At 44.1% G+C, this 26,737-nt stretch overlaps 1 protein-coding gene across 2 annotated transcripts; it reads right to left on the bottom strand.

Moving 5' to 3' along the window:
• Positions 1–11,663: 11,663 nt before the first annotated feature.
• On the bottom strand, positions 11,664–13,115 carry LOC118564404. Of its 2 annotated transcripts, none has more exons than XM_036142487.1 (2): positions 13,039–13,115; positions 11,664–12,823 (listed from the first exon to the last, which is right to left on the bottom strand). In XM_036142487.1, the coding sequence occupies exon 2, from the start codon at positions 12,652–12,654 to the stop codon at positions 12,181–12,183; it is 474 nt and encodes a 157-aa protein (XP_035998380.1). In that variant the 5' UTR covers positions 12,655–12,823; positions 13,039–13,115; the 3' UTR covers positions 11,664–12,180. The 2 variants fall into 2 exon arrangements, with proteins under 2 accessions (XP_035998380.1, XP_035998381.1); XM_036142488.1 differs by having other exon boundaries at positions 11,664–12,853; positions 13,039–13,103.
• Positions 13,116–26,737: the final 13,622 nt, after the last annotated feature.

Here is a 26,737-nt window from a genome sequence, read left to right as displayed (position 1 = left end):
CCTTTTGGATCTGTCTGTCTCTTTCTGCCTCCCCTCTCCATGTGTAACCCCTGCCCATCTCACAGACCTGCTCTCAGCATATTCAGCCCGTCATCTCCTGCTGTGTGCTGCCTGCATTCAACACTACATGTTTCCTGCTGACCCTGGACTCTAACCTGCCAGAACCACGTTTTGGTTTGTGTGATTGTTTTTTAATAAACCCTTTTAATCACAGCACTGTGTCTGGCTATTATTGGGTATTATAGGGTTCTCTGTCTGGCTCTGCATTATAGACATTAACTGTAAATAAATCATATGTAGGTTATTTAATGACATAATGACACTTTTGATGGGTATCTTTAGATTTATTTAACATTTGTGGTCAACAGACATTTTTTGAATTTAAACTACACTACACTTATCATGATACTGTTCAATTTCATTTTTTACGCCATGCAGATTATTGCCGCTGGGTACCAGGAAATCCATAGTATGTTTGCCAGCACTTTTTAACAATGCTCCATCCTGACCCACATGCAGAGAAGCAACATTTGTTTACCTTGATCAAAAACACTAACCAGAATAAAAGCAACCTCTGAAACCTTGGCCCGGTATTCTGCCTGTGAAACAGTGACACCCTTTGTGTTGCAACACAATATCCATCTGCAACATTTGATCCTTTTTTGAACACCATTATGTTAGACCCGTGGATTTCGAGGAATATGTGAGAGGCAATGATTCCCCCCCCCCCCAAAAAAAAGAGAAAAAAAACTTGTTCTGAACTTTGTGCTTTTACATTTACTTACATTGCTATTTTGGCCAAAAGGCTGCAAAACATCCATTAACTATTGTGTGATTATTGTCTACAACAGAAAAATGTAAAAAAAAACGACATCAGTGACAATTATTACAGATGGAATGTAAAAGGTGAAGTCTACAACCTGCACTTTTGCATTGTCATGTTATGTCAGAGGTCTCTGTTGATCCATCCATTCCCCCAGCTCACAGCAGTACTGACTTTATGGGATTCTTCATAAATAAAACTTTATTATATTAAAAATAGAATAACTGGCATCCTCCCAAATGTGATTACCTCTTCCTCAGTAAGTGAGGCAACATTGGAGACATGTTTAGAACCTCATCTGAACTGCAGTAGAGCTTTCTGAGTTAGCTAAAATTGTTTGCTTCATCTAAACCCTAGACCCAATCCAAACCAAATTATTTAATGAAGTATTCCCTTTGATTAATGCCCCAATTTTAGATATGAGTAATCTATTCTTAGTAAATGGATATGTACCTCAAGGCTTTTAAAGGAAAAGCATTAGGCTGGTTTAAATCTTAACTGTTTAACTATAATTGAGTGTCATCAGCATAACAGATTCCACTGTTATGCTGATGACACTCAATTATATTTACCCATAAATTAACTGTAGTTACTTCGACTACAGGCATGTCTTGACTTTAAATGTCCCTCTTTTAAATTCTAACAAGACAGAAGTCGTCATCTTTGGTCCAGTCTTTTAAAAAACAAACTTCTTAATTAATCACTTAATCTTAATGGCAGTAAATTGGCCTCTGGTAATAAAAAAAAAAGTCTTGGTGTTGTTTTTGATAAAGCTTATAGTTAGAGCAGCTTAGGTTAAAATCTCATAAAGATAGCTTAAAAGCTACTTTTCCGAGTGGGCGCGTGATCACCTGAGGTGAAAGTCCTGCGGGGCCAGGCACCAGCCCCGGAGCAATACAGGTGATCTAGGAGACTGGGTTTCGAGTCCCACTGCTATATGACGACGAAAACATTATTTTTCTCTCTTCGTCTTCACACAGTAGAAAAGCTACCCTCCAAAAAACAAGCACATAGTCGACTTAGGTTTAAAGTCCAAGCGGCCGTTCTAGACGACCCTAAAAGCTCCCAGCCGATGTCGAGTTTTTGGTTTCGATGGTTCCATAGTTTCTGTTAAAAGAAACTTAAAATCTTCCAATCCACACACAGGGAAATACACGAAAGGAGGTACATACAGAGTTTATTAGAGCTTGGCCAGAGAGAAAGAAGAAAAAAAAAAGGGAAATGGAACTTAGGAGGCGCAGCATTGCGCGGGGGACATGTTTAAATGAATACCCCACCTTAAAAAACAGCACAGTCAATCTATTTTCAATTAAAATTGTATTGATTTTAAATCCCAACATGTTCCATCCAAATCACCACGGAACACACTTTAATTAAAGTGTGTTTATTTACCTTACTACAGGGAAGAGCGGAAGCTGGCATGCATGTCCTTAACCTTCTTTATGTTGTATGTGTAGCTTGTTGCGATTAGTGAGACATTCAAGGTGACCATTGGTCTGTTTCTCTGTTTCCTCTTGATAACGTTCATGGTTGAAAATGTTGACTTACATATGTGTGTGCTCACAAAGAAAGACATCACCTTCTGTACGAGTGGTTTTAAGTTGGGAAAGTCTGCTTCAGAAACCAAGCTCCAGAAGTTACCAGCACTTGCTCTGTGTTCAGCTTGGAGAATGTAATTTGCTTGCAGGTCATTTATATCACTTTCAAGAGAGGCACGGCTGTTACGGCAGAGCTGTGTGATAGTTGGTGTAAGAGAGGATATATCCACATGAAGGGGATTTTCAATAAAATAAAAAATGCCATTATGTTCATTCACATCACTGAACTCCTTCAAAACTTCAGCAAAACCACTGTAGCTGAAGTGCTGCTGCAAAGTAGGCTCACTTCTGGTCTATTCTTTCAGTCTTGGGAAGTGCGTGAGGTCTTTATCAGGTATCCACAGAGTAGTTATTTTGTGCTGGAATGCTCTGATTGCCCTCATCATGTCACTTGGCAAGTTGAGAGGGTTCAGGTGACTGGTAATATCTGTTAGAAAAATCAGCTGTATGATCCAGTGTGGGTCTTTTACCACAGGGTAGTGTTTCCCTTTATTGTCCAAGAATGTGCAAATTTCAGGAAGGAGGCTGAGAAACTGCTCAAGCACCTTTCCACGAGACAGCCACCTTACTTCACTGTGCATCACTAAATCACTGTACTCTGTGTTATAGTCTTCGATTAACCATCTAACCGATTAACTGCCTGTGGTTTAGTGCTGTTGAAACAATATAGTTTACCACAGGCACAACAGTTTGCAAAGTCACTATTTCTGAGCTTTGATACAAGTGTCTGCTGATGGATAATGCAATGAAAACAGGAATTTAGGCATGTCATCTCTTTTTTTCATGAGACCAACAAGACCCTTCTCTTTGCCTCACATACTTGGAGCACCATCAGTACATACACTTGCAAGTTTGGACCACCTTAGATGGTTTTGTTTAAAAAAATTCAACAGTGCATTCAGAACCTTCTCACCTCTGGTTTGGCCAAGAAGCGGAAGTAAGCCCGACATTTCCTCCTTAAAAGTGTTTTCTTTGGGGAACCTCACCCAAACACACAGCTGCGCATTTTAGCTGATATTCGTGCTTTCGTCCGGTGCGATGGTGAAACAGGGCACTGCGCGCAGGTCAGTCAGCAGCTGGTCACATATGTCCCATCCAATATCCTCCATCCGTCTCATTATTGTTGAATAAGACAGTTATAATGCTTTTACTCATTTAAGAATCACATCCTTGTTGTCAGTCTGCAAACATTATTTCTGCTGAGGCCAAAAGCAGTCTTTCACTATCTCAGCGTCCGAGAATGGCTTTTTTACCCTTTGTTTGCATATTAAGCACTGAGTATTGTTGCTGTGAGGAACAAATCAAAATTTATCTGTCCATTTGTCCTGAAATTTTCGGTGTTCGTCTTGTATTACACGTATCTTGCGCTTTTTACTGTGAATATGCACCTGCCTGCTTGCCCCTCTCCCGCGTCATCTTCGTGTTGAATTTCGTCTTCCTCGTCCTCTGAATCTTTATCCTCTGTATTACGTACAACACCGTGGCTCTGTCCATCTGGTTTTTGTACCTTTTTTATCGATCCATTTTGCGCATATAACCTGGTGATGATCAAGTGTGGTAACGTTGTGAACAGGCCGTAAAGAAGACGCTACGACGTAAATATCTATTGGCTTGGCTGTGTTATAGTTTTATATAGGATTATGAACTGCAAGCCGCCAGATCAAGCATGATGAGCCGCGCAAAGAGTATCAGGACACTACTTGAACCAATCGGAAAATTTAACTGCGATAGCCATCGTTCAACCCTAAGAGGGCAGCACTAAGATGGTTTTAAGACAAATACTGGAGAACTAAACAAGTATGTAAAATGTACAAAAAAAAAATTGGACAGTAACATTAAAGGAGAAATAAGTAAAATTTCACCACTAGGTGGACTGCTGAGCACTGTCTGTAGACCAAAAAAAGATGTGTGAGAAGCCAAGACTCTCTACTCTCTTGATTGTGGGGTGAGTTACACTTTAAGGACAATCACAGCTTTCATTTGTTTGTAAAAGGTTTGTGTCAAAAGGGGGTTCAAAGGCTTTTTAAAAAGGCTTCTAGATTAACTTTCTAAGGAAAGTTACATAACCGACTTGGCTGATTATTTTTGATGGGAAGTAGCTCAGCTCTAAACTATAGCCTAGACATCTAGTGACATCAGTAAAACAAAAAACGTGAGCACAGGTACATTTTAGATTATGGAGAAAACAGTTTCCCCTTAACATCAGTCTGTGTTGGTAACAAAGGTCTAAAGTCTCAACATAGCCTATTGGGTTTGTATTGTTGATGAAGCCCCTTATTTTGTCTATCCTATCTCTGGGAAGGTTCCTTGGACAAGTGTGGAAACTTTCTGGGCTAGCAGGTTTGCTCTCCTACTCACTTCCCTCGCTGGGAAGATGAGATGGGTACATTTTGGTCCCGAATTGATGTCTCTGATGTAGACGATCAGGAAATCTTTACAGTCTCCAGTGTAGAGGAAACTGATAAGTTGGCAAGCAGCTCACCAGCCAGTTGAAAGCTTGTGGAACAGTAACTCTTAAATAATTAGGTTCTTTAAGATCATCAAGTGTGTAGGTGGAAGGTCTGTAGCAGAAGATCACAGCACAGCTTCATTCTAAGGCCTTCAGACTAGCGAGGTGGATGTTGTTTCATCAGCAGCTGATGGGAGACTTCTGTTTAGGGCTGAGGGGTTTCAATATTTTATAAATTCCTCTGCATGAATCCAGGGTTCAGTCTCAGTGACCTATACAAGGTGGTGGGAAACAGAAGCCTCCAGAAAAAATAATGTCCCCCATACATGAGACAGTTACAGCCCTGTAAGCTCACTTAGTGTCAGGCTGCTGCATCCTAAATGCACAATGAAGAAATATTGTAGGGGTTTTCCTCTGAGCTACTGTTACAGTCTGTAGCCATCACTGATCCCAACAAACCTGGTAACTTCTTGATAGTCCTGCTCCTCGTTGCACAGGTTTCAATACTCTTGGAAATAGTCTGTGTCTTGCGCAAATACGCAAGAACAATTTCGTTACATGGCTGTTTTTTTACAAGTGTTGTTTTTATTGGGTTCTACTGTATATTTGGAGATTGTAGCATATCATACAATTTCTATTAAATCAGATTAATGTAGCTGATTTTTATGTCTCTGTGCTGCTGGTACACTGAAATCTCCCACCGAACAATAATGAAGGGCTATTCGATTCTATTTTAAATATACTGTTATGACGTTCACCAAACACAAAGGAGAAAAAAAAATCACTTGGAAAAACCCACCACTTATTGTAAAACTGTTCTCTCCCCATCTAGGCTATTAATTATTGTGAAAATTGTGTGGTTCAATTAAACAGCCTTCCTGCTTTCTCTTTCACACATTCCTTGCTCAGCCAGTGGCCCTCCTCTCTAGCCGCCCGTTTCACTTGCTTATGACATCACACTGAGCTATTTTTAGCTCCGTGCACGAGGAGAGGGAGTGAGAGTGACACAGTCCCTTATAGATTTGGTGGTAGTTGTGCTGGAGGAGGAAGGGGAGGAGGAACAGGAAAAGCGTGGGCAGATTCAGGATGCGTGCTAATTTGAATATTCATAGAAACAGCTGCGTTCACAAAAGGGATGAGCACAGATTCATGAGTGCAAATCTGCTTCTCAGATTGTGGAATGACTGACATGACTAATAACTGGCGTACAATAATAAGATACATTCACACTAAGTTAGAGATGACTTGTCTACCTTAGTATTGATAGGAATGCCATCTCTGTCATTGGGTGATATTTAGCAGCTGTGTCTCAGGTTCCTGGATCCTGTGTCATTTGTAATAAATATTTTCTCTGTGGTATTGCATTGTCCGAGACAGAAGAGGGCTAATGTGAAAGAACTGTGGTTGTTTCTTTAGGAGTTGCTTCAAATCAATCAGGCAAAATTCAGCATTAGTGCAAGAGGGGAGTCAGATATGGTGATGGCAATAAAGTTAAAACTGAAGGGCTACAAATAAGACATTTAAATAAAGCATGGGTTTTGGACAATCTTGTTAGATTAAAATTTCAACAACTTTTGACTTGAAAGCCTTAAGGTACACTTTCTGAACAAATAGAATTGTGGGATTTTAAAAAAAATCTAAATCTACACAAAATGACCTCCTGCTTTTGTCATACCACCATTTGTTACACAAAAAGCGTGACTGCTTAATGCGTCTTTCTATTAAAGTAGTTGATCATATTGGTGAGAGGTAATTTGAGCCCTCATGTAACAAATAGCCGTTTGTTACGTCTAAGAATTAACACCTTTAACTTTTCACATGAGCACTTTAACTTGCATAATTAGCTCTTTGGAAAGCGTGCAGCACTTCGAGAAAACATATTTGCACGCTTCAGAAATAATTGCACACAGTTGATTTTATAAGTGTTTATTGATTATTATTTCCTTCTTCCTTGTTTTAGATCCAGTGGCACTGCACCACTTTAATAAAGTGTTTGGGCCCTGGAGAAGAAGGGTGACAAAAATACCCACAAAGTCAATATTTGTGCAATATTTCCATTTAGACTTAGAACTTAATTGTCATTTTGTATGTACAGAGTGTATACGGAACGACATTTTGATGCATACAGCTTACGACAGTGTAATGGGATTTCAGGTGGAATAAGACAGCATTACAATACAATATAAATTGCAGCAGTGATCAGATGTAACAGTGCAGGAGAAAAACAGTGTGCAAGAACAGTGTGCAGAGAATGTTCAACCATTGTTTATGTGCAAAAATAATGGTGCAAAAAGGCATTTGTATGCAAAAGTATCGTGCAGTGCAAATAATATGTGCAAAAATGCAGTAAACGTTGAGTTGTGTACTATTTAAATGGATAATAAAAGTTTGGCAACGTTGGTAGTGCCAAATTTAGTCCTTAGTGTTTGTGTTTTCATCTTAAAGTGTTTTAGTGAATTGTGTTTTGTATTTGTACTTACCTCGTCCTTTTGTCCACTTCCATCACCTAAAAGAAACCCGTGCAGAAATGAGTGCCTTAAGAAGGTTCCGGGCTGAACCAAGGCAGGGAACTGTACAGGGAAGCCAACTTTAGCTGTTAGTGGTTTATGGGGTTTCTGTTTATCTTTGGTGTTTGGTTTAGGATCTTATGTATATAGCTTGGGGTTTTATATGGTTTATGGTTGTGGTTATGGTTTATAGAGGGATTTAGATATTTGTATGTGCTTATCTTAACATGTACACCCCTAAGAGAGTTTTTGTGGTTTTATCCAGTTAGTGAGATAGTATGTAAGCGCCTCGTGCTTCCCCAATCGCTATTGCACTTGCACTTTTGGTATATACATTTTGTAAATAGGCATAATAATAATAATAATAATAATAATAATAATAATAATAATAATAATAATAATAATAATAATAATAATAAAAATAAAATAATAATAATAATAATAATAATAATAATAATAATAATAAATTGTGGACCACACCATTTCCCACCTCTGCATCTCTCCTTCTCTACCTCACGTACTCCAACCACTAAAGGCAAGCCTACATGACACCTCACCTTCTTTTTCTCCCTTTCTACTTCTATCTTATACCTGAAAAACCTCATTATGTACCAATGTACTTAAACCATTGCATATCATTATTTTACTCTGCAGTAAGGCTACAAAGACAAAAAAGGCTTAAATCATATATATAATTTATTTGATAATATGTTCTGAAGACTTTGTACTATACTACATATTAATTTACACTGGTTCTCATCCTATCAGGATGAGTTGACCTGTACAAAATATGACAAACTGTGACCCCTAATAAAAGCAAAATAACTGCAAGTAGCCTCCTGCTTGTTTAAATAATGTTTTGGAGTCAAAATACCTTTTTCTGCACAATTATTTACTTTAAATCTTTAGATGCCAAAATACTAAATGTCACCCAGGGATTTAGCAATTGACCTGTGGTCGGTACAGCACATCGTGTGTCAGGCGGATTCAGTTTTTGGCCAAAGAATCATGGGTGCAAAATTACCAACGCTACAAAGGTTTGAGAAGATGGACAATACAGAACCACCACTCTACAGCAAATTTCAAAAACAGCAAAGATGATAAAATAAATAAAAACAACATTGAGTCTGTTAACCAAAAACAGACCTTATTTTAATTCTGTGCTTTGAAAACAGTGAGCAAGAAAACTGTAAAATCTTACAGACATTTGAGAGAAGGAAAAATAAACTTTGTGATTCATATTTTTGGCATTTCAGGCAGTTAGACCAAAGAAACCACATCCAACAGCGACTTCAAGTAACGTCATGCACACCACCAGTTCACTTCCACAGACTGAACTTGACTTTTGCTGTATACACTACAGTATTTCTGCCTCTCTTTTGGGCTACTCTAATACCGGCACCAGTCGGCCTTTACAGGTCACAATAACTGCACTTCACATAGAACTATTTACATAGCAAGTAAAAGGCACTGAGAGATAAGCTTGACCATGCTGATGGATTCAAAGCCAGTTGATAACAACCAATTTATGTGTTTCATTCCAAAACTAAAATGTTTAAAAATTCCTGATCGTACAAACTGATAAATATAGGTTGCTATGTTTGCCAATGCAAATTAAAGTGTTCATGTTCACGTCTAGAAGTTGATTTAAATGGTCTATGTTCATGTTCTAGAAGTTGATTTAAATGGCAGATTATCATTTTGGAATGAAACATATGTTTTACATTCAGATGAATGCATTTACAATCATCACAACCAGATGTCCTACATATAAATAGAAGGATAGCTGTGAAAGGCCTCAAATATATTTTTACAATTACTTAACAAAATATCTTTCCACCTAAAAAAAAAAAAAAACACAAAGTTTTTCGCTTTATACAATGATGGTAATAAGACACTGTTAAATGTGGCTACACATCTATGTACAATAGATGCATGATATGTAATTGATAGGAACCCTCATTCTAAAAAATAAAAACAAAAAAACTGCTGTTAAATAAATTCCATTTCTACCACACAGAGATCTCTAATTCTAGTTTTATAACCAACCATAAAAGATGGTATGAAACTGCAAATAACGCTGGATTTACTGGAGATGAAGCACATACACTGTAACAGACTTACAGGGACGAGCTGTTTCTCCACAACTGCTAAAATTTCATGCAAAAGGTCGGACATCCAGAGATGAAACCAGGGGGACAATATTTATTGAAAACCTTCCTGAAAATAAATCTCTGGGGCTCATATGATACTGCTGGCTCTATCTCCAAACCCCATTTTCGCTGGTAATGACCATATGCTACCACAGCTGTTTAGGTTAACTTGAGTGCTACATATTGGTTCAACAAAAACAGCGAAGGACGTTTCTCTTGCTTGAAAGATGTGTCAGATAAGTATAAGAAATACTTGAGTTTAGTTTTTAAATCTTATAAATTAAGCCCGCTCTAATGTGAAAGTGGGCAAAAGGCCACATCTAAATTGTTAGATGCTCATTTGCCTCAGTATTGTAGTTCAATCTTGCACAGCACATTATCCAAGATAACCATACAACTTCACTAGACAGATAAATGCTAATTACCAAGGTTTATGTTCAGTTGTAACATTGGGGGAGCTGCTAAGCACATTACAAGCATTATAAGACACCTCACCCCCATTCAGGGAGGTAATGGCTGGAATGGTTTAAAGTCTTCCAAGAAGTCTTCCTTTGCACCTCCATCCTGCACATGGGAAGAAAAGCTCCTTTCAGAAAGCCCTTCCAGCTGCGATTTTCATGCTTTTGTGTCAAAGCTACGGTGGATTTAATTCAAGCTGGCAAATTAAATAGTGACATTCTAGCTGACTTGTGAAAGCGTTAGTCAGTTTCCCTTTTCTAGAGTGTAATACAGCCGACTGCAGGATTTAAGGCGGAAACACACTAGAGTCACAGCAGTTTGATGGGCCATGTGATGCCGAGCTGTTCTCTCCATTGACATACTCCTTAAGGGCACGCTAAAGACACCAGAGCACTGTACTTGAGCCATGGGAAGTGTCTTCAGTAGTGCTGGTGCTTGAAAACTCAGCAAAAGCAAAAAAAAAAAAAAAGGCGACACATCATGGAGTGGTTGCCAGATGCTTATTGTTGAAGGTTTGTTTTCGAAGTTGTGCCATTTGTGCCATTTAAGATATTCAACAGAAATGTGTAATGTAACATGGACCCAGCTGGGTCCATATGGGTCCATGAGATATGCATCTTCTGCTGGTTCCATGAAGCCAGCTTCATTTCTGAAAGTTCATATCTGTGTGAAGTACAGCTGCCTCAGTTGGTAACTTAATCAACTACTAGAGTAAGTTTATAGAACTGTTTAAGCTGTTTTGTGAATGAGACTTAAAAAGGACAAAGACCTGAGAACAAATATTCATGACAAGTGTTGCACTGGTTCCTCTTTAATAAACTAATTTCAACAATCACCAATGAGGAATTTAACCTAGTTAGGACTAAACCCGGCGAGTAAATGGGAAAATAATAACAAAAAGGTCAGACTTGAAGAGATAGTTCTCGCATTAGAGAAATCATTCGGTGTGTGAAAACGGTTTGGGCTCATTCTAAACTCACTGAGACATGTCTGTAGTTGGATTTCTTTGTCATACACTGTATAAGTCATGAATAGAAGTCTGTACATGCCGGGAGAGGTATCTGGATTAGCAGTTGCCGAAAATTTAGTCCCATATTTTTTAAAGATTTTTACCTCAGTATTTTTTCTTAAAATCTATATCTAGGACTGTTGATCTAGTGCAAAAATTTGGATGACAACGAGTTTTTAAGGGGTAGTCTGATGACTAAACTAGACTACAGACAGAAATCTGTACATTAATGTGCTCAGAGGTTATTCCTCTGTCTTGCGTGACGTGGATAAGAGAGCATTAAAAGGTAATAAACTGTTGCTCCTGAGGTGAGAAAAAAGCATTTCTCAGACACAAAGTGGGCAGCTAAAGAGAAATAATAATGGACTCCTCACATCAGGTCTGTTCTGAACTCGGCATGGGTCAGTTACCAGTGTTATGGTTTGAAGAAGTTTCAAAACCACAATTTTACGTCATTGAGTTCTGAAAGTTTGAAGTACCTTTGGGTGTTTGCCGAAATTAAATAAAACGTCACGGCTCCTCGCCGCCTGGTGCAGCCCACTTACTCCAATCACCTACAAGAAAGGCAAATTTGATGGTTTGGAAATTGTTCGATATGATAAAAACAAAGATAGTTATAAAGAGGGAGTCTAAAGAGGCACCACCCATCACTTTTTTTTGGGGGGGAGGGGGGCAAAACTGTTGACAACCCACAGGTGGAATCTCTGTACAGCATCTGACTACCGCAGCCAGTTGCTATTTAACTGCTTTGTTACACCTGTGCTACTCTAAAGAGCTGAAGTGTAACAAAAAGTACACATATTCTTTATAATATGAAAATTAAAGATACACTTGTTTTTGTACTATATTTTCTTTCATCTTTGAATGAATAAATAAGCTATCATAAAACCTTGATATTTTTACTGAAAGTTATGATGTGGTGAAATTCTTGATCGTTTACTCTTGAATAAAGATTCCAGGTTTCAGAATGAAACGGAATGAAAAGTGACGGGCCAGGTTTGCCCTGTGTGTCTGCTCACAATGGAGATACCTTTGTGACTGCATACTCAATAGTATCTCTCAAATAATATCCCCCCAAAGTCCCGTTGTCATAATAATACCAGCGTGGCTCAAGTCTTCATCGGTGAGTGGTGAGAAGAAACCCAGCCTCAGCTCTACAACAGTTCAGTCCCCCCCCCTCTGTCACAAAGTACCCTGATCGGCAATGAAGAATCCACCTTCCTTCTTTTTCCGCCTTCTCAGTCTGTGGGCCCTCCAGCAAACGGCCGCCACGATCAGCATCACCACGCCAGTGCACAGCAGTGCAACGGACACCACTTTAGTCTGGGGAAGGGTGTTAAAGGTGAACGTTACCCCGGTGCCCGCCATGCCAATCACCAGGGAGATCACACCGAACGGGAACACGCAGCGGTACCAGGACTTTTCCGTGCCACCCGTGGCCTGGGTCAGCCTCTCGAGTGTGTGGAGAGACTCTGGGGGTCTGGACTTCCCCCGTCCGAGGCCGTCCTCGCCTTCGGCTTCTTCTCCGCAGCCGTTCAAGCTCTGGTTTTGGTTGTTAGAGTCTTGGGGTAAAGTGTTGACCTCGCTGGTGTAGGAGAGGTCCAGGTCTGGGTGAAGGACTGAAGCCGGGGGCTGACGGCCCGAGGAGCAGCCCATCCCAGAGCTGCTGTCCTTGGGCAACCAAGTAGGAAAGGCTGCCTGTGGCGCGTCCTGTCAGTATGCCTTGTGATGAACGCCACTGGTTGTGACGTAACGGGAGGATTCTCTGAAGCCACCGCTGACGTTTCTGGTGGTATTACTCTGAAGATTTGCTACAAGAATTTATCTGCAGCAGGACAGAGGAGAGAGAAAAGGGCTGAAAATAGAGCAGGAGATGAAAGAGGGTAAAAAAAAAAAAAAAACAGGACAAGATGCTTAAAAAAAAAACTACTCGACTAATACATTAAGTCGTGACTGCAACGTTCACACACAGATAGAGGCTAAACACATGGGGTGGAACAAGAAGGATAACAAGGCAGAGCGGCAAGAGGAAGCACTCACCCTGTCATTTCTCTGTCCATCAATGGGAGATTGCTGCCAGCACATGCTCTCCCGAGCAGCCTGCATGGTTTGTGTGTTGTGATGTCGATGCTCACAGACTATATAAGCAAAGGGAAGGAGGAGGGGACTGGAGGAAGTGTCAGACACGACTGGAGCGCCGGATTGGCTCTCTTGGCGGAGAGATTCAGACAGGATGGGCGGGAGAGAGGCTGACCGTTCAGCGCTCCCATTCATTGAACTTAATTCATTATTTAGAGTAATTTAAGATGCCCTTTTGATAGTAACTCGTGCATGGGCAGAGGGAGCCAATATAATGAATGTGATGCTTGCAAAAAGAAAGATGAAATGTTATAGTCCTACTAGATCAGTTTTAATGAATGTGCCACTGTTTTTTTATGACAACTTGCTTTTATTGCTGTCACCGGTTTGGTTGATTAGACGTATGATATACACAGTTTTTCTGTTATTGTTTTATATTGGCTAAAGATAATCAGTGTAAACACACAATCAGCGAAAAAAACTAAAATAAGTGAAAACATCTAATCAAAGCACCGTGCGGCTATAGGGGAAAGCACCCCACACTTGTCTTTTTTCGTGAGAAACTAAACTAAAACTCCAGATAACAGCCAAGGCTGCAGAATCAATAATTCACTTAAACAGGAACTTTTCTGACAACATGTGGGAGGATTACAGATCCCAAAAACTGCAATGAATCCTGATCTAAACGGATTCCGACATCTAATCTTGAATTGATGGAAATTTGAGGACTACTCTCTACCTTCTGCTGAAGAAGAAGAGCTGACCTTCATTTTATGACTTTAACCTTGAATGAACGCCAAGGCACAAACAATAGGAAAATGAGCTGAAGCCCATCAAGAAGGTCACTGAATGGCACATTGTAAAATTAAGCCTTTGGAGGCTTGAAATTGAAATCCAAGTGTGGCCCTCTACCATGACCCTCTAGTGTGGTGGAATAAAACTATGATTCCTCTAAGACAATTAAAAAATCCAGGGGTGGCAAAACCAGTTGTTAGGTTTAAAGAACAATTATTTTTCTCTCATAAGGACAGGGTGGCTTTTTTCTCTTTATAAATAAAACCAGCATTTTTAAAAAAAGCATTTTGTATTAACTCATATTATCTTAGGTCTTAAAATCTGGTTGCTGAAAAGAACAAAAAAAAAATGTCCCAAAAAATTTGTAAGGTGTGAATACTTTTGATCCCACTGTACAGAAAATTCTCTGTCTGTAACGTTCTGTTGTGGTTTTGGTTTAGCATTATTTCTGTTTCTTGTGTTAGAGCTATGCTTAGCCTGTTTTTGTTATCTGGCCTTTGTTATTAGTTTATTTCAGCCCTTGCCTGTTTAGCCTTATTTCTTACCTTAAGTTTTTGTCTATCAGTCTGTTGCTCCCTTTATTATTTCCACCTGTTTTGGTTAATTAGTCCCGCCCTGCTCTTCTGTTCCGGTCGTCTATTTAAGCCCACCTTTGTTTCTGCTTAGTTGCTGGATTATCTCGTCTCGTCCCTGTCCGTTACCTCATGGTAAGAGCTTTGCAGCCTCTGTTTATGTTATATGTTGTTTACCCCGAATTATCTGTCCTGTTTTTTGAGTCTGTCCCAGCCTTTTTTTCACCCTGGAGGATCCGTCATCTTTTTCAATAAAAACCCTTTTGTTTAGCATAAGCTCCGTGTTTGGCTTAACTTTGGATTCACCACATCAAATCATTACAGTATAATCCAGCCACTATGAATCCAAAGCCAACACATCCTCTCCGCACCGGAGGAGCTATGCTTGTCCCGGCCTGCGCTCCATTCACCTCTAGCAACCACTCACCGGATTTCTTCTGTCAGTCCCCTTCACCGCCGTTCAAGTCAGATCCGGACTTTTTTCTGGAGGTTGACGCGGAGGTGATCCAGGAGCTCCGTCCGGACCTTTTTTTGGAGTCGGTCCCATTTCCTTCTCCTGGCGATGAGGCGCATGAATCGCCGCTGGCGTCGGCGGTCCCCTTCCGTCAGGAGGAATCAGTATCTCCGCCAAGCCCATCATCCCGCCGCCGGAGGAAGAGACGACGGCTTGTTGACCACTCCGCCAGCCGTTCTAAGCAGCCGTCAGTTGAGCCTGGTCAGCCTCAAACGGTCGGTGCTGCCCAGCCCTTGCCGGTTGCCCCGTCATCTCCTTCCGCTGCTTCCTGTTCAGCAGACCGGGGTCCTCCACTTCCCTGTCCGACCCCGCCCACAGCTCCTCCTAGTGGTGATGCAGAAGCTGTTCACAAGGAGTTGGAGGACAAAATAAGGACGTTTGCACCCATAATTAAACGCCTCAGGGAGGCTCTTCTCAGTCATTATTCAGAGGAGCTGGAGGGAAAATTAAAGGAGGTTGAGGGACATTATAGATCAGCCCTTCAGGCCTTCTACAGCCGACCTAAACCTGTCCCCGAGGGTCTGGAAGACGCCTCGGCCCCTGAGTCTGTCCCCGAGGATCTGGAAGACGTCTCGGCCCCTGAGTCTGTCCCCGAGGGTCTGGAAGACGCCTCGGCCCCTGAGTCTGTCCCCGAGGATCTGGAAGACGCCTCGGCCCCTGAGTCTGTCCCCGAGGGTCTGGAAGACGCCTCGGCCCCTGAATCTGTCTCTGAGGATCCGGCCGACGCCTCGGCTCTCGTGAAGCCCAACGAGGGGGTCCAGGAGGACCTGCCTCTGCCCAAGTCCAGAGAGGTGGTCCAGGAGGACCTGCCTCTTCTGACCTGCGACGTGGGAACCCAGAGGGGTCCGCCACGGACGTGCGACGTAGGAACCCAGAGGGGTCCGTCACTGACGTGCGACGTAGGTACCCAGGGGGGTCCGTCGCAGACGTCCGACGTGGGAACCCAGAGGGGTCCGTCGCAGACGTCCGACGTGGGAACCCAGAGGGGTCCGTCGCAGACGTCCGACGTGGGAACCCAGGGGGGTCCGTCGCAGACGTCCGACGTGGGAACCCAGGGGGGTCCGTCGCAGACGTCCGACGTGGGAACCCAGGGGGGTCCGTCGCAGACGTCCGACGTGGGGACCCAGGGGGATCCTTCGTTCTTCGGGCACCCAGGGCCGCCGAAGAGGAAGCAGCAACTGTGGCCTCCTGAAGACTTAGAGCCTCATAGTATTGTGTTTAAGCCAAGACTCCTTATTACCCTCATGGACAGCCAACTCTGGGAGAGACTTTATTGGATGTCCCTTTCTGAGACCCTTCAGGAGCTGATCCTGAGACTCCTGGTGGCTAAGGATCTGACTTTGGTGCCTGAAACCTGCAGCCCGGGGTCTCCTGAAACCTGCAGCCCGGGGTCTCCTGAAACCTGCAGCCCGGGGTCTCCTGAATCCTGTAGCCCGGGGTCTCCTGAAACCTGTAGCCTGGGGTCTCCTGAAGCCTGTAGCCCGGTGGCCTCTGTAGTCTGTAGTCCTGTGGCCACCTCAGCAGCCTGTAGCCAGGCTCCCACCTCAGCAGCCTGTAGCCAGGCTCCCACCTCAGCAGCCTGTAGCCAGGCTCCCACTTTAGCAGCCTGTAGCCAGGCTCCCACTTTAGCAGCCTGTAGCCAGGCTTCCCCTCCAGTCGCCTGTAGCCAGGCTTCCCCTCCAGTCGCCTGTAGCCAGGCTTCCCCTCCAGTCGCCTGTAGCCAGGCTCTTTCGTCGGTCGCCTGTCGCCAGGCTCTTTCCTCCGTCGCCTGTAGTCAGGCTCCTTCGTCTGTCGCCTGTAGTCAGGCTCCTTCGTCTGTCGCCTGTAGTCAGGCTCCTTCGTCTGTCGCCTGTAGTCAGGCTCCTTCGTCTGTCGCCTGTAGTCAGGCTCCTTCGTCTGTCGCCTGTAGTCAGGCTCCTTCGTCTGTCGCCTGTAGTCAGGCTCCTTCGTCTGTCGCCTGTAGTCAGGCTCCTTCGTCGGTCGCCTGTAGTCAGGCTCCCCCTTCGGTCGCCTGTAGTCAGGCTCCCCCTTCGGTCGCCTGTAGTCAGGCTCCCCCTTCGGTCGCCTGTAGTCAGGCTCCTTCGTCTGTCGCCTGTAGTCAGGCTCCTTCGTCTGTCGCCTGTAATCAGGCTCCTTCGTCGGTCGCCTGTAGTCAGGCTCCTTCGTCGGTCGCCTGTAGTCAGGCTCCCCCTTCGGTAGCCTGTAGTCAGGCTCCCCCTTCGGTCGCCTGTAGTCAGGCTCCCCCTTCGGTCGCCTGTAGTCAGGCTCCCCCTTCGGTCGCCTGTAGTCAGGCTCCCTCGTTAGTCGCCTGTAACCAGGCTCCCTCGTCAGTCGCCTGTAACCAGGCTCCTTCGTCAGTCGCCTGTAACCAGGCTCCTTCGTCCGTCGCCTGTAGCCAGGCTCCTTCGTCCGTCGCCTGTAGTCAGGCTTCCCCTTCGGTCACCTGTAGTCAGGCTTCCCCTTCGGTCACCTGTAGTCAGGCTTCCCCTTCGGTCGCCTGTAGCCAGGCTCCTTTTTCAGTGGCCTGTAGCCAGGCTCCTTTTTCAGTCGCCTGTAGCCAGGCTCCTTTTCCAGTCGCCTGTAGCCAGGCTCCCGCACCAGGAACCAGTGACCAGGCGCCGCCGCCTGTAGCCACTAACCAGGCGCCGCCGCCTGTAGCCACTAACCAGGCGCCGCCGCCTGTAGCCACTAACCAGGCGCCGCCGCCTGTAGCCATTAACACGGCGCCGCCGCCTGTAGCCACTAACCAGGCGCCGCTTCCCGTAGTCTTTAGTCCGGCGCCTTCCGCACCCTGTAGTCCGGCGCCTTCCGCACCCTGTAGTCCAGCGCCTTCCGTACCCTGTAGTCCGCCGCCAGGTTCTATTCTCTTCCTCTTCAGGCCCCGCCAACGGTCTCTGAGAGTCCTGCTCCGCCGCCGGCCTCCTGTCACCCAGTTCCGCCGACGGCCTCCGGAGAACCGGTCAAGCCTGGGCCGTCCGCCGGAGAACCGGTCAAGCCTGGGCCGTCCGCCAGAGATTCTGTCACGCCGGGGTCGTCCGCCAGAGATTCTGTCACGCCGGGGTCGTCCGCCAGAGATCCTGTCACGCCGGGGTCGTCCGCTAGAGAACCTGTCACGCCGGGGCTATCTGCCGGAGAACCTGTCACGTCTGGGCCGTCCGCCGGGACGACCGCCGGAGAACCTGTCACGTCTGGGCCGTCCGCCGGGACGACCGCCGGAGAACCTGTCACGTCTGGGCCGTCCGCCGGGACGACCGCCGGAGAACCTGTCACGTCTGGGCCGTCCGCCGGGACGACCGCCGGAGAACCTGTCACGTCTGGGCCGTCCGCCGGGACGACCGCCGGAGAACCTGTCACGTCTGGGCCGTCCGCCGGGACGTCCGCCGGAGAACCTGTCACGTCTGGGCCGTCCGCCGGGACGTCCACCGGAGAACCTGTCACGCCGGGGCCGTCCTCCGGGACGTCCACCGGAGAACCTGTCACGCCGGGGCCGTCCTCCGGGAGGTCCATCAGACTCTTGCTTTTTCTGGATGACTGTCTGTTATGACCTGCCCTTTGAGGGTTGTTTTCTGTTGAGGGACTTGTATTTTCGATATTGTTTTTCTTTTTCAGATTCTGACCCTCCAGCCTGTAACCCCCTCCACCCGCCCGGTTGGACTTTCCTTTTGTTTTGTTTGTACTTTTCGAGACGGTTGAGGGCGTCTAGGATCCGCCCTTGAGGGAGGGGCTCTGTAACGTTCTGTTGTGGTTTTGGTTTAGCATTATTTCTGTTTCTTGTGTTAGAGCTATGCTTAGCCTGTTTTTGTTATCTGGCCTTTGTTATTAGTTTATTTCAGCCCTTGCCTGTTTAGCCTTATTTCTTACCTTAAGTTTTTGTCTATCAGTCTGTTGCTCCCTTTATTATTTCCACCTGTTTTGGTTAATTAGTCCCGCCCTGCTCTTCTGTTCCGGTCGTCTATTTAAGCCCACCTTTGTTTCTGCTTAGTTGCTGGATTATCTCGTCTCGTCCCTGTCCGTTACCTCATGGTAAGAGCTTTGCAGCCTCTGTTTATGTTATATGTTGTTTACCCCGAATTATCTGTCCTGTTTTTTGAGTCTGTCCCAGCCTTTTTTTCACCCTGGAGGATCCGTCATCTTTTTCAATAAAAACCCTTTTGTTTAGCATAAGCTCCGTGTTTGGCTTAACTTTGGATTCACCACATCAAATCATTACACTGTCTCCATTTATTATTTCTTTCTCACACGTAAAGTTCCCTTAACCCCCAGCAAACTTCTCATTTTGTGAGACTGAGAAAGAATTGTGCTTTGGGCTCCCAGTAGAATCTGGAAATCTTGAAGCTCCAATTTTCCCTTCTCAACACGAAGAGCATGACTATTTCTAGGAAAAATGGTTTCTTAAATTGGGATTTTGTTGTTGTTTGATCCGCTAGAAGGGTGACGTCCTTTCAAAAGCAAAAAATCTAATTTGCAAAGATTGAAAAAAAAAAAAAAAGCATCCCAATTAGTTTTAAGGGATTTTCTTGTAACAACAGATATATAGTTCAGGATTCAGGCCATCCACAACACATTAATTAAAACGTCCTTGCAGCTCCTCTCTTTCTCTCTCTGTATGTCCTCCAGTTGTACCTTCCGCGTTGCGTTCGTCACGCTCGCTCCCCTGCACAAAGACACAGCGGCTGGCCTCCTCACAGTCACTGTCTTTGTCAAATTCCTCGTGTCGTTCAGACTACCTTGCCATGTTCACACAATGCCAGTAGGACACATGAGCCAATTTCAACGATCCCCTAGGGATGGATCGTATCACCGATAACAGCACCAGTGTGTGTGTGTGTGTGTGTGTGTGTGTGTGTGTGGGCACAGATATTGATGTGGGTCCTTTGGAATTTTCTTATTTCTCTAGGCAGTGAAATTGTTCATTTCCGTTGTATCTGCCATAATTATCCAATATCTGATTGGGTCTCTGCCCTGGCAGACACAGCTATGGTCTTGCTGTTTGCGTAAATCTATAATTGGAACGACTGTAGAGTCAGAGATCTGTATGGAAAAAAGGCAGAGAGGAGCTGGCACTGATGCAAAACCCACAACAGCGCAACACGGTGTAGGAGACTGAAGTTATTTATTCTGCCATTCCTGCATAGACGACTATGAACTGGTTAATATGCAGAATGATGTCACTTGTATTTATAGACCGCAAGCCGAAATGGTTTAGATCTTACCATTAGGCTGCATTTCAGTCTAAAATGGGACGCATTCATTTTCTGGCCTTACTTGTTAGCTGCTGGTTAAATTAGAACAAGAGCTTGTCAGTCACCTTTGTAACCAAGAGGCATGTAATCAGTCAGAGAAGCTCATTTTCATTTGACAGACCTTTAGATGGATAACATTTGACAATTATCTTGAGGCAGGGATGTGCTGCCCCTCCCCATCATGCTGCTGCAAAATAAAAACCTTTTCTTACTCCCCAAGAACGCAGTGACTTAGCAGAATCTTAAGGTACCTGTTTGCTTAAATCCCCCCGATGCATTCTGATAGGTAATAATCATACAGGTTCAGCCTTACAATCTGCCACTGCAGACAAACATGACATCCATCAGAGTCACACAAGTTTATTTTTAGGAAAAGAGTTTCTTAAATCTTCCAATGGATGACAAATTAAGAACCTGGCCTGGGTCAACCTGTTGCTTTGCTAACTATTATTCCCATTTTGTACACACTCACTATCTCATGCATTTCTACCTTTATTTTTTGCCTATAGCATGTATTTAAATCATCCTATATCATTTTATTTCTCTTTGTATTTCTGAATTTGTGGTCAGTCATAGAGCTACATATTTATACAAATCCTCAAATTTCTTCAGTAATTTAAATTTATTTGAGTTTTTTTTTTCTCAAAGATTTTCTCTTTCCCCCTAATTCCATTCATCATAGTTCAGATCACATTTGGGCCAGTTGACTTTAGAACAACTGGCAGATAAACACCACTGATCAGAACCTGATGATAAATTATTATTTATGGGAATAATAAAGAAAGAAATGTTTCCTTATAGTTAACCACAAAAGAATGTGGAGTATTACGTTGTGATTGGTTTTTCAAAGTGAGTATGCTCCGTCTCCAAGGCGGGTAAGAATTGACACAAGGTTGTTCTACAGGGTTTCTGCACATTTCTGTTGGTTACATTTGAGACTTGAATGAAGTTATTAGCTTAGTAAAACTTAGTGCAGAAAGAACAAAAACATTTTTTCTCAAGGTAAAGACATTGTATGCTTCACAAGAACCTACATGTAGAATTGAAAAAAAGTCCTCTACTTCTAAGACTATAACGAGACTTATTTTGTATTTATTCTTTTATAGCATGTGTCTGTGTCAAAAACCAGAATAAACCATTAAACAACTACTGTAGATAATTTATGTCTAGCTGTAATAATATATGTCTAGCCATATCCTTTTATCAGAGTCAGAAAAATGGTGCCTTTCCTGTTTTAAATACACACAATTAGATCATCTTTGTTTGAATGGTTTCAAGCCGTATTATTTACTCAGTTTTATTCTGCAAAAACCTCATTTCTGCTACTGTTTCAATGTGAGTTTGCTTATTTTTGACCATAATATGAATGAATATAGTCATCACTCAGGCTGTATTGTGTGAGGAAAGGCTATTGTACAGTTTTAGAGCATTTATTCCCACGCATTTGTTGTACAGTGCTTTAAAGTGTTGAATGATAATTGTTGTATTTGCTGTAATGCCTTGTTAGGTCTGCTTGTTGTTGTAGTCTAAGCATCTGATGCAAATTTTAGCTTATCATAAATCCCATCAGTGGTTGCTGATTGTCTTAGTTCTGGGTTTTCAGGTCCAGTAAGAACAAGAAGAACCTGATTGGGAATGTCCGACTGACCTGGAGAGGCCCACTCTCTGTATCATAAAAACAAATTTGCTGTTTAAAAATAAAAAAAATGGGAAATAATCACACCCCAAATGCATTTTGGATCAGGTTCAACAGAAAGATCTAAATAACCCTTAGGTGGGAGCATTTGCATTTGAGTCGTATATCCCTTGAGAGTCTGTGATGAACATTCCACTTGAACTTCCTCATATTTTGTCACATTCCAAGCATAAACTTGTATCTACTGTCAAAAAAGGTATTTTTAATGATTATTTTTTTTATTGTGCTATAGACTAACACAAAGTTGCAGATACTTGTGAAATGAGAGCAAAGGATTAATGGTACATGGTTTTCAACTGTTTAGTTTGAAATGAGCATAAACAATGGTGTTTAAACGTGGTATTCAGTTCCGCTGGATCATACAATCACTCCTGCAAGTCTCTTGGGTTGTTTCTCCACCAGCTTTGGATGTCTACATTCTCAGACCTACCAATGTGCCAAAGCAACATGCAAAAACATGAGGGTGTTATGCAGTTTGTCTGTTACTCTCATGTTTAGATGCAGCATTCCAACTAAAAAAAAAAAAGAAAACTAAAAAAAAGGAATCTGTCTGTCTGTCGGGTTTTCATAGAACATGGGAACTACCCTACCAACATAAAACATAATATCCATCTGTGCCACCAAAATCACAGCAAATTATCCTCTCCTAGAAATATTTTAATGCTCTTTTGTGCTATATCTCTTTTCTGTCATCTCTGCATTTTACTTCAACAGTTTATGACATAATGAGACACCGATGCCTCCCATAACTCTTCATGTTCCCTAACTCCTTTCCAGACATCCGTCTTTACATCCAAGTACTGTTTACTCCGCTTAATGATATAATATTTTTTTAATGCAAAATTTTCCATTTCCCAATGAAGTTAGTACAGCATTTGGTCTACTGCTGTTTTTTTTTTTTCTACATGTTACCGTTGTGGTGCTATTTAAGGAAGGGAGCCAATCTAATAAAACACAACCCCTGAACAGGGGGCGTTCTGGCATTCATTGAAAAAAAAAAAAATATCGAGTCAGAGGCGGTGGATGAACAGACGAGAGCTATACAAAGATCTTACGTGCTGCTGTCCGCTGTGCTGCCATTTACGCTCTAACAAAGAAGAGCTTTGTGTCGAAGATAGCCCTGCACAAACCGACGTACCCACACACGTTATGCCACCCACCACGCATTCAGAAACACGCATGAGCAGCGATTCCTCATGGGTCAGTGCAGCTGGTGGTTGTCTATCAGGAAGCGAGAAGAAACAAATAGAATACCTAAGCGGGACCTTGGAGCCATTTTGGGAAAAATCTGGAGTTTGCGCATGTGTGTCGTGGAGGTGATTAATTAGTGCTAAATTTGAAGGAAAATTGCAATACTGTTGACAAAAAGGTACAATTATGATAAACCTTTTCATTATTCTTGAACTACAGTTTCCGAGAGAAACGCATGCGTTGTAAGACCGCTGTTAGTTGATATTTTAAACTTTGAAAAATCAATAACTCCATGGCACATAAGGAAGAGGGAGTTTTTTGTTGTTTTTTTTACCAGAAGAGGCCATAAACATAGCTCATGTCAGCGTCACACACTGTCCACCCTTTACAATACTTGACTTCCTCTACTTGAGATGAAATCTACATAAAGTCTTTCCAAACAACCGGAAACCATAGTGAGTACATTCTTGGCAACATAGAGAGTATAATCTGCACCCAAGTCACGGCTTTTGTGGGCCCGCTACCGTAACGGCTGCTAGAGGGACAGGAAATTGGTCTGGTGCAGTGATATGCCTTGGCAGGTTGACTGTTGCCCTGCTGTCAAGAACCATCTGGCAAACACCGACGCCATAATCATGCTCTCTGAGCCTTGCTTATTCTGCCACCCACATACATCCTACTGAACATGTTGGACATGGAACCTATTCATTTGGGATGAACTCAATTCAAACTTAAAAAAAAGGCATGTTTCATCGTTTTAACGATTGATATTCAATACCATAAATAGAACATGTTAAAATATTATATGCATAGCATTAATATGCCCCCTACAATGACTTGTGCTGTAGCTTTTGCAATAGTCCTTTTAGGTACCTGTTATAGTTGAAAATGCTACATGCTAATGCAAATGCTTTGTATTCGGATGAGCTTCCCTGTTCAGCAGAACACAAAGTGGGAGTGCAGAGGTACCTTATGTCAATTAATACGTATCAATATTCAGTGTACTGATGCATGCCAACATGTGCCTGGTTTCTGGACTTCAGCCATTAATAGTTTGATCAAAAATAATCACAGCATTTGAAAAGAACCGGTTTGAAAAGGTTTAATGATGGTGTGGCTTATTTATTAGAAAATAACAGGGAGTATATTTTTCTGAGTGCTGGTACAGTGTTGATTTGTGTTGATTTCAATGCACTCCTCCATAACAGAGCCCTGACGCAGAGGGAGCAATCTACCCTTTTCAAGATGAGAATCGGAAGTCGCACAATGCTGTTGTCGGCAATGTGAGCTGATCAAAGGAGATGATTGTAGATTTCAGGAGAAACAGGATTATAGATCCAACACTATTACCATCCTGGGAGAAGAAGTGGGGATGGTGGAGGAGTATAAATACTGCGGTGTTCACCATGATAACAAACTTTGAGACACAACTGTGAAGCTGTCTACGTGAAAGGACAGAGCTGACTGTACTTACTAAGGAAGCTTAGGTCCTTCAGGGTTTGTGGAGAGTGGGATCTCCTCTGCCATCATCTGCTGGGGTAGCAGCATCAGAGCAACTGACTTAAAGAAGCTCAATAAGCTTATAAAGAAGGTCTGCTCTGTTCTGATGATCACTCTAGAACTTCTAAAGATGACTTTGCAAACAAGTATTCTTAATAAAATTAAGAACATTATGGACAACCCTAAGCATCCTCTTCATTGTACAACAACAAAGTGTCTTCAGTGAGAGGCTTCATCAGATATGCTGTAAGACAGACCAGTACAGGAGATCCTTCCTGCCTGCAGCCATCACCATCTACAATAACTCATTGAAGAAACCCCTGTAACATGAGTTACACCAGCATTTAATTTCCCTTTGGGATTAATAATATATTTTTGAATTGAATTGAAGGCCCGTGCAAGGACAGACATCTTGTTGCTCCTAATCTAATGGAGTGTCATGATTCAGCCTGTCTGCTGCATCATGCACAGACTCAAGACACTTTCCACCTTCCATACAGCTCCAGTCTCCAGTTCAGTAATCATCCACAACTGTCAGCTACTGTGAGGAATTTAGGAGGACCCAAGAAATACCCGAAAACAAGTGAGTACAAAAATAATATCAGTCTTTATTTTGACGCTGGCGGCTCGGTCCCTGGTTCGGCTCGCACTCTGCGACTGGCCGCTCCTGAAGGCAGAGTCGCAGGTTAGTGACCAGCAGATATTAACAGGCTTGTTAGAGAGAAGTAAGGTCACTAACCTGGACGTGCTGAGGGCAGAACTCTGACTCCTTGTTACGAAGGCGTCCGAGAGGGGGTTATCCAGGGCTCTTTGTCCAGGTCCGGTCCAGGTCTTTGTCAGGGGGAAATCCGTTTAGTTCAGGCAGCGGTTACCAAGGGAGAGTCCAACAGGGCGTCCAGGTCCAGGTCCAGGTCTCAATCCAGAAAGCACAGACAGAACAGGGGGCAGGCGAACTCGTGCTACTCACGGACAGGCTGGGGTCAGAAACACGGTGAGACAGTCCAATACTCTGAGGCTGACAGGCAGGACCCAGGCAGGCAGACAAATCCAAAGGGGCAGGCAGGTATCCAAAAAACAGAGGCAGAACAGGTCGAGAGGCAGACAGGCAGACAGGAATTTCAAAAAGGCTGGAAGCGCTCACCGTGTGGCTAAAGACGTTCTGGCACTGGAGGCTGCAAGGAGCAGAGCTTATAAGCAGCCAGGGCGGAGACAGACACAGGTGTGCTGATTGCAATCAGCAGCTCCAGTGCCAGAAACGTTACAGAGCCCCCCCCTCAAGGGCGGATTCCAGACGCCCTTAAACGTCTCTAAGAGTACAAAAGAAAACTAAATAAAAGTCTGACCGGGCGGGTGGAGGGGGCTACAGGCAGGAGGGTCAGAAAAATAAAAGGGAAAACAAGAGTCCATAACAGAAAACAACCCTCGGAAGGGCAAAAACCAACTAACTGAAATGCTTTTAAACCAATCTCTAGAACAGAGAGTCAGGTGGGCATTCTGGAAGACGGCCCACGCGAGAAACGGTCTCCGGAGGTCGTCCCGGCGGACCGTCCGGTGGACGGCTCCGGCGTGACAGGCTCTCCGGCGGACGGCCCCGGCGTGACAGGCTCTCCGGCGGACGGCCCCGGCGTGACAGGCTCTCCGGCGGACGGCTCCGGCGTGACAGGCTCTCCGGCGGACGGCCCCGGCGTGACAGACTCTCCGGCGGACGGCCCCGGCGTGACAGGCTCTCCGGCGGACGGCCCCGGCGTGACAGGCTCTCCGGCGGACGCCCCCGGCGTGACAGGTTCTCCGGCGGACGCCCCCGGCGTGACAGGCTCTCCGGCGGGCGTCCAGGAGGCCATCTACGGAGCAGGAACCTCGGAGGCCGGCGGCGGAGCAGGAATCTAGGAGGCCGGCGGCGAGGTCTGGGGAGAGGAAAAACAGAACCCGGCGCCGGACTACAGGGTACGGAAGGCGCCAGACTACAGGGTACAGAAGGCGCCAGACTACAGGGTACGGAAGGCGCCAGACTACAGGGTACGGAAGGCGCCAGACTACAGGTTGAGGAGGGCGCCTGGTTAGTGGCTACAGGCGGCGACGCCTGGTTAGTGGCTACAGGCGGCGGCGCCTGGTTAATGGCTACAGGCGGCGGCGCCTGGTTAGTGGCTAC

This window comes from Fundulus heteroclitus, chromosome 10 (assembly GCF_011125445.2).
Source record: "Fundulus heteroclitus isolate FHET01 chromosome 10, MU-UCD_Fhet_4.1, whole genome shotgun sequence".
In the NCBI taxonomy this organism is placed as follows: domain Eukaryota; kingdom Metazoa; phylum Chordata; class Actinopteri; order Cyprinodontiformes; family Fundulidae; genus Fundulus; species Fundulus heteroclitus.
The sequence above is the reverse complement of the archived record's forward strand: the minus strand, read 5'-3'. Positions and strand labels throughout refer to the sequence as shown.

Excerpts from the sequence above, each read along its gene's own strand:
- LOC118564404 (XM_036142487.1), bottom strand. The coding sequence starts at position 12,654 with ATGGGCTGCTCCTCGGGCCGTCAGCCCCCGGCTTCAGTCCTTCACCCA.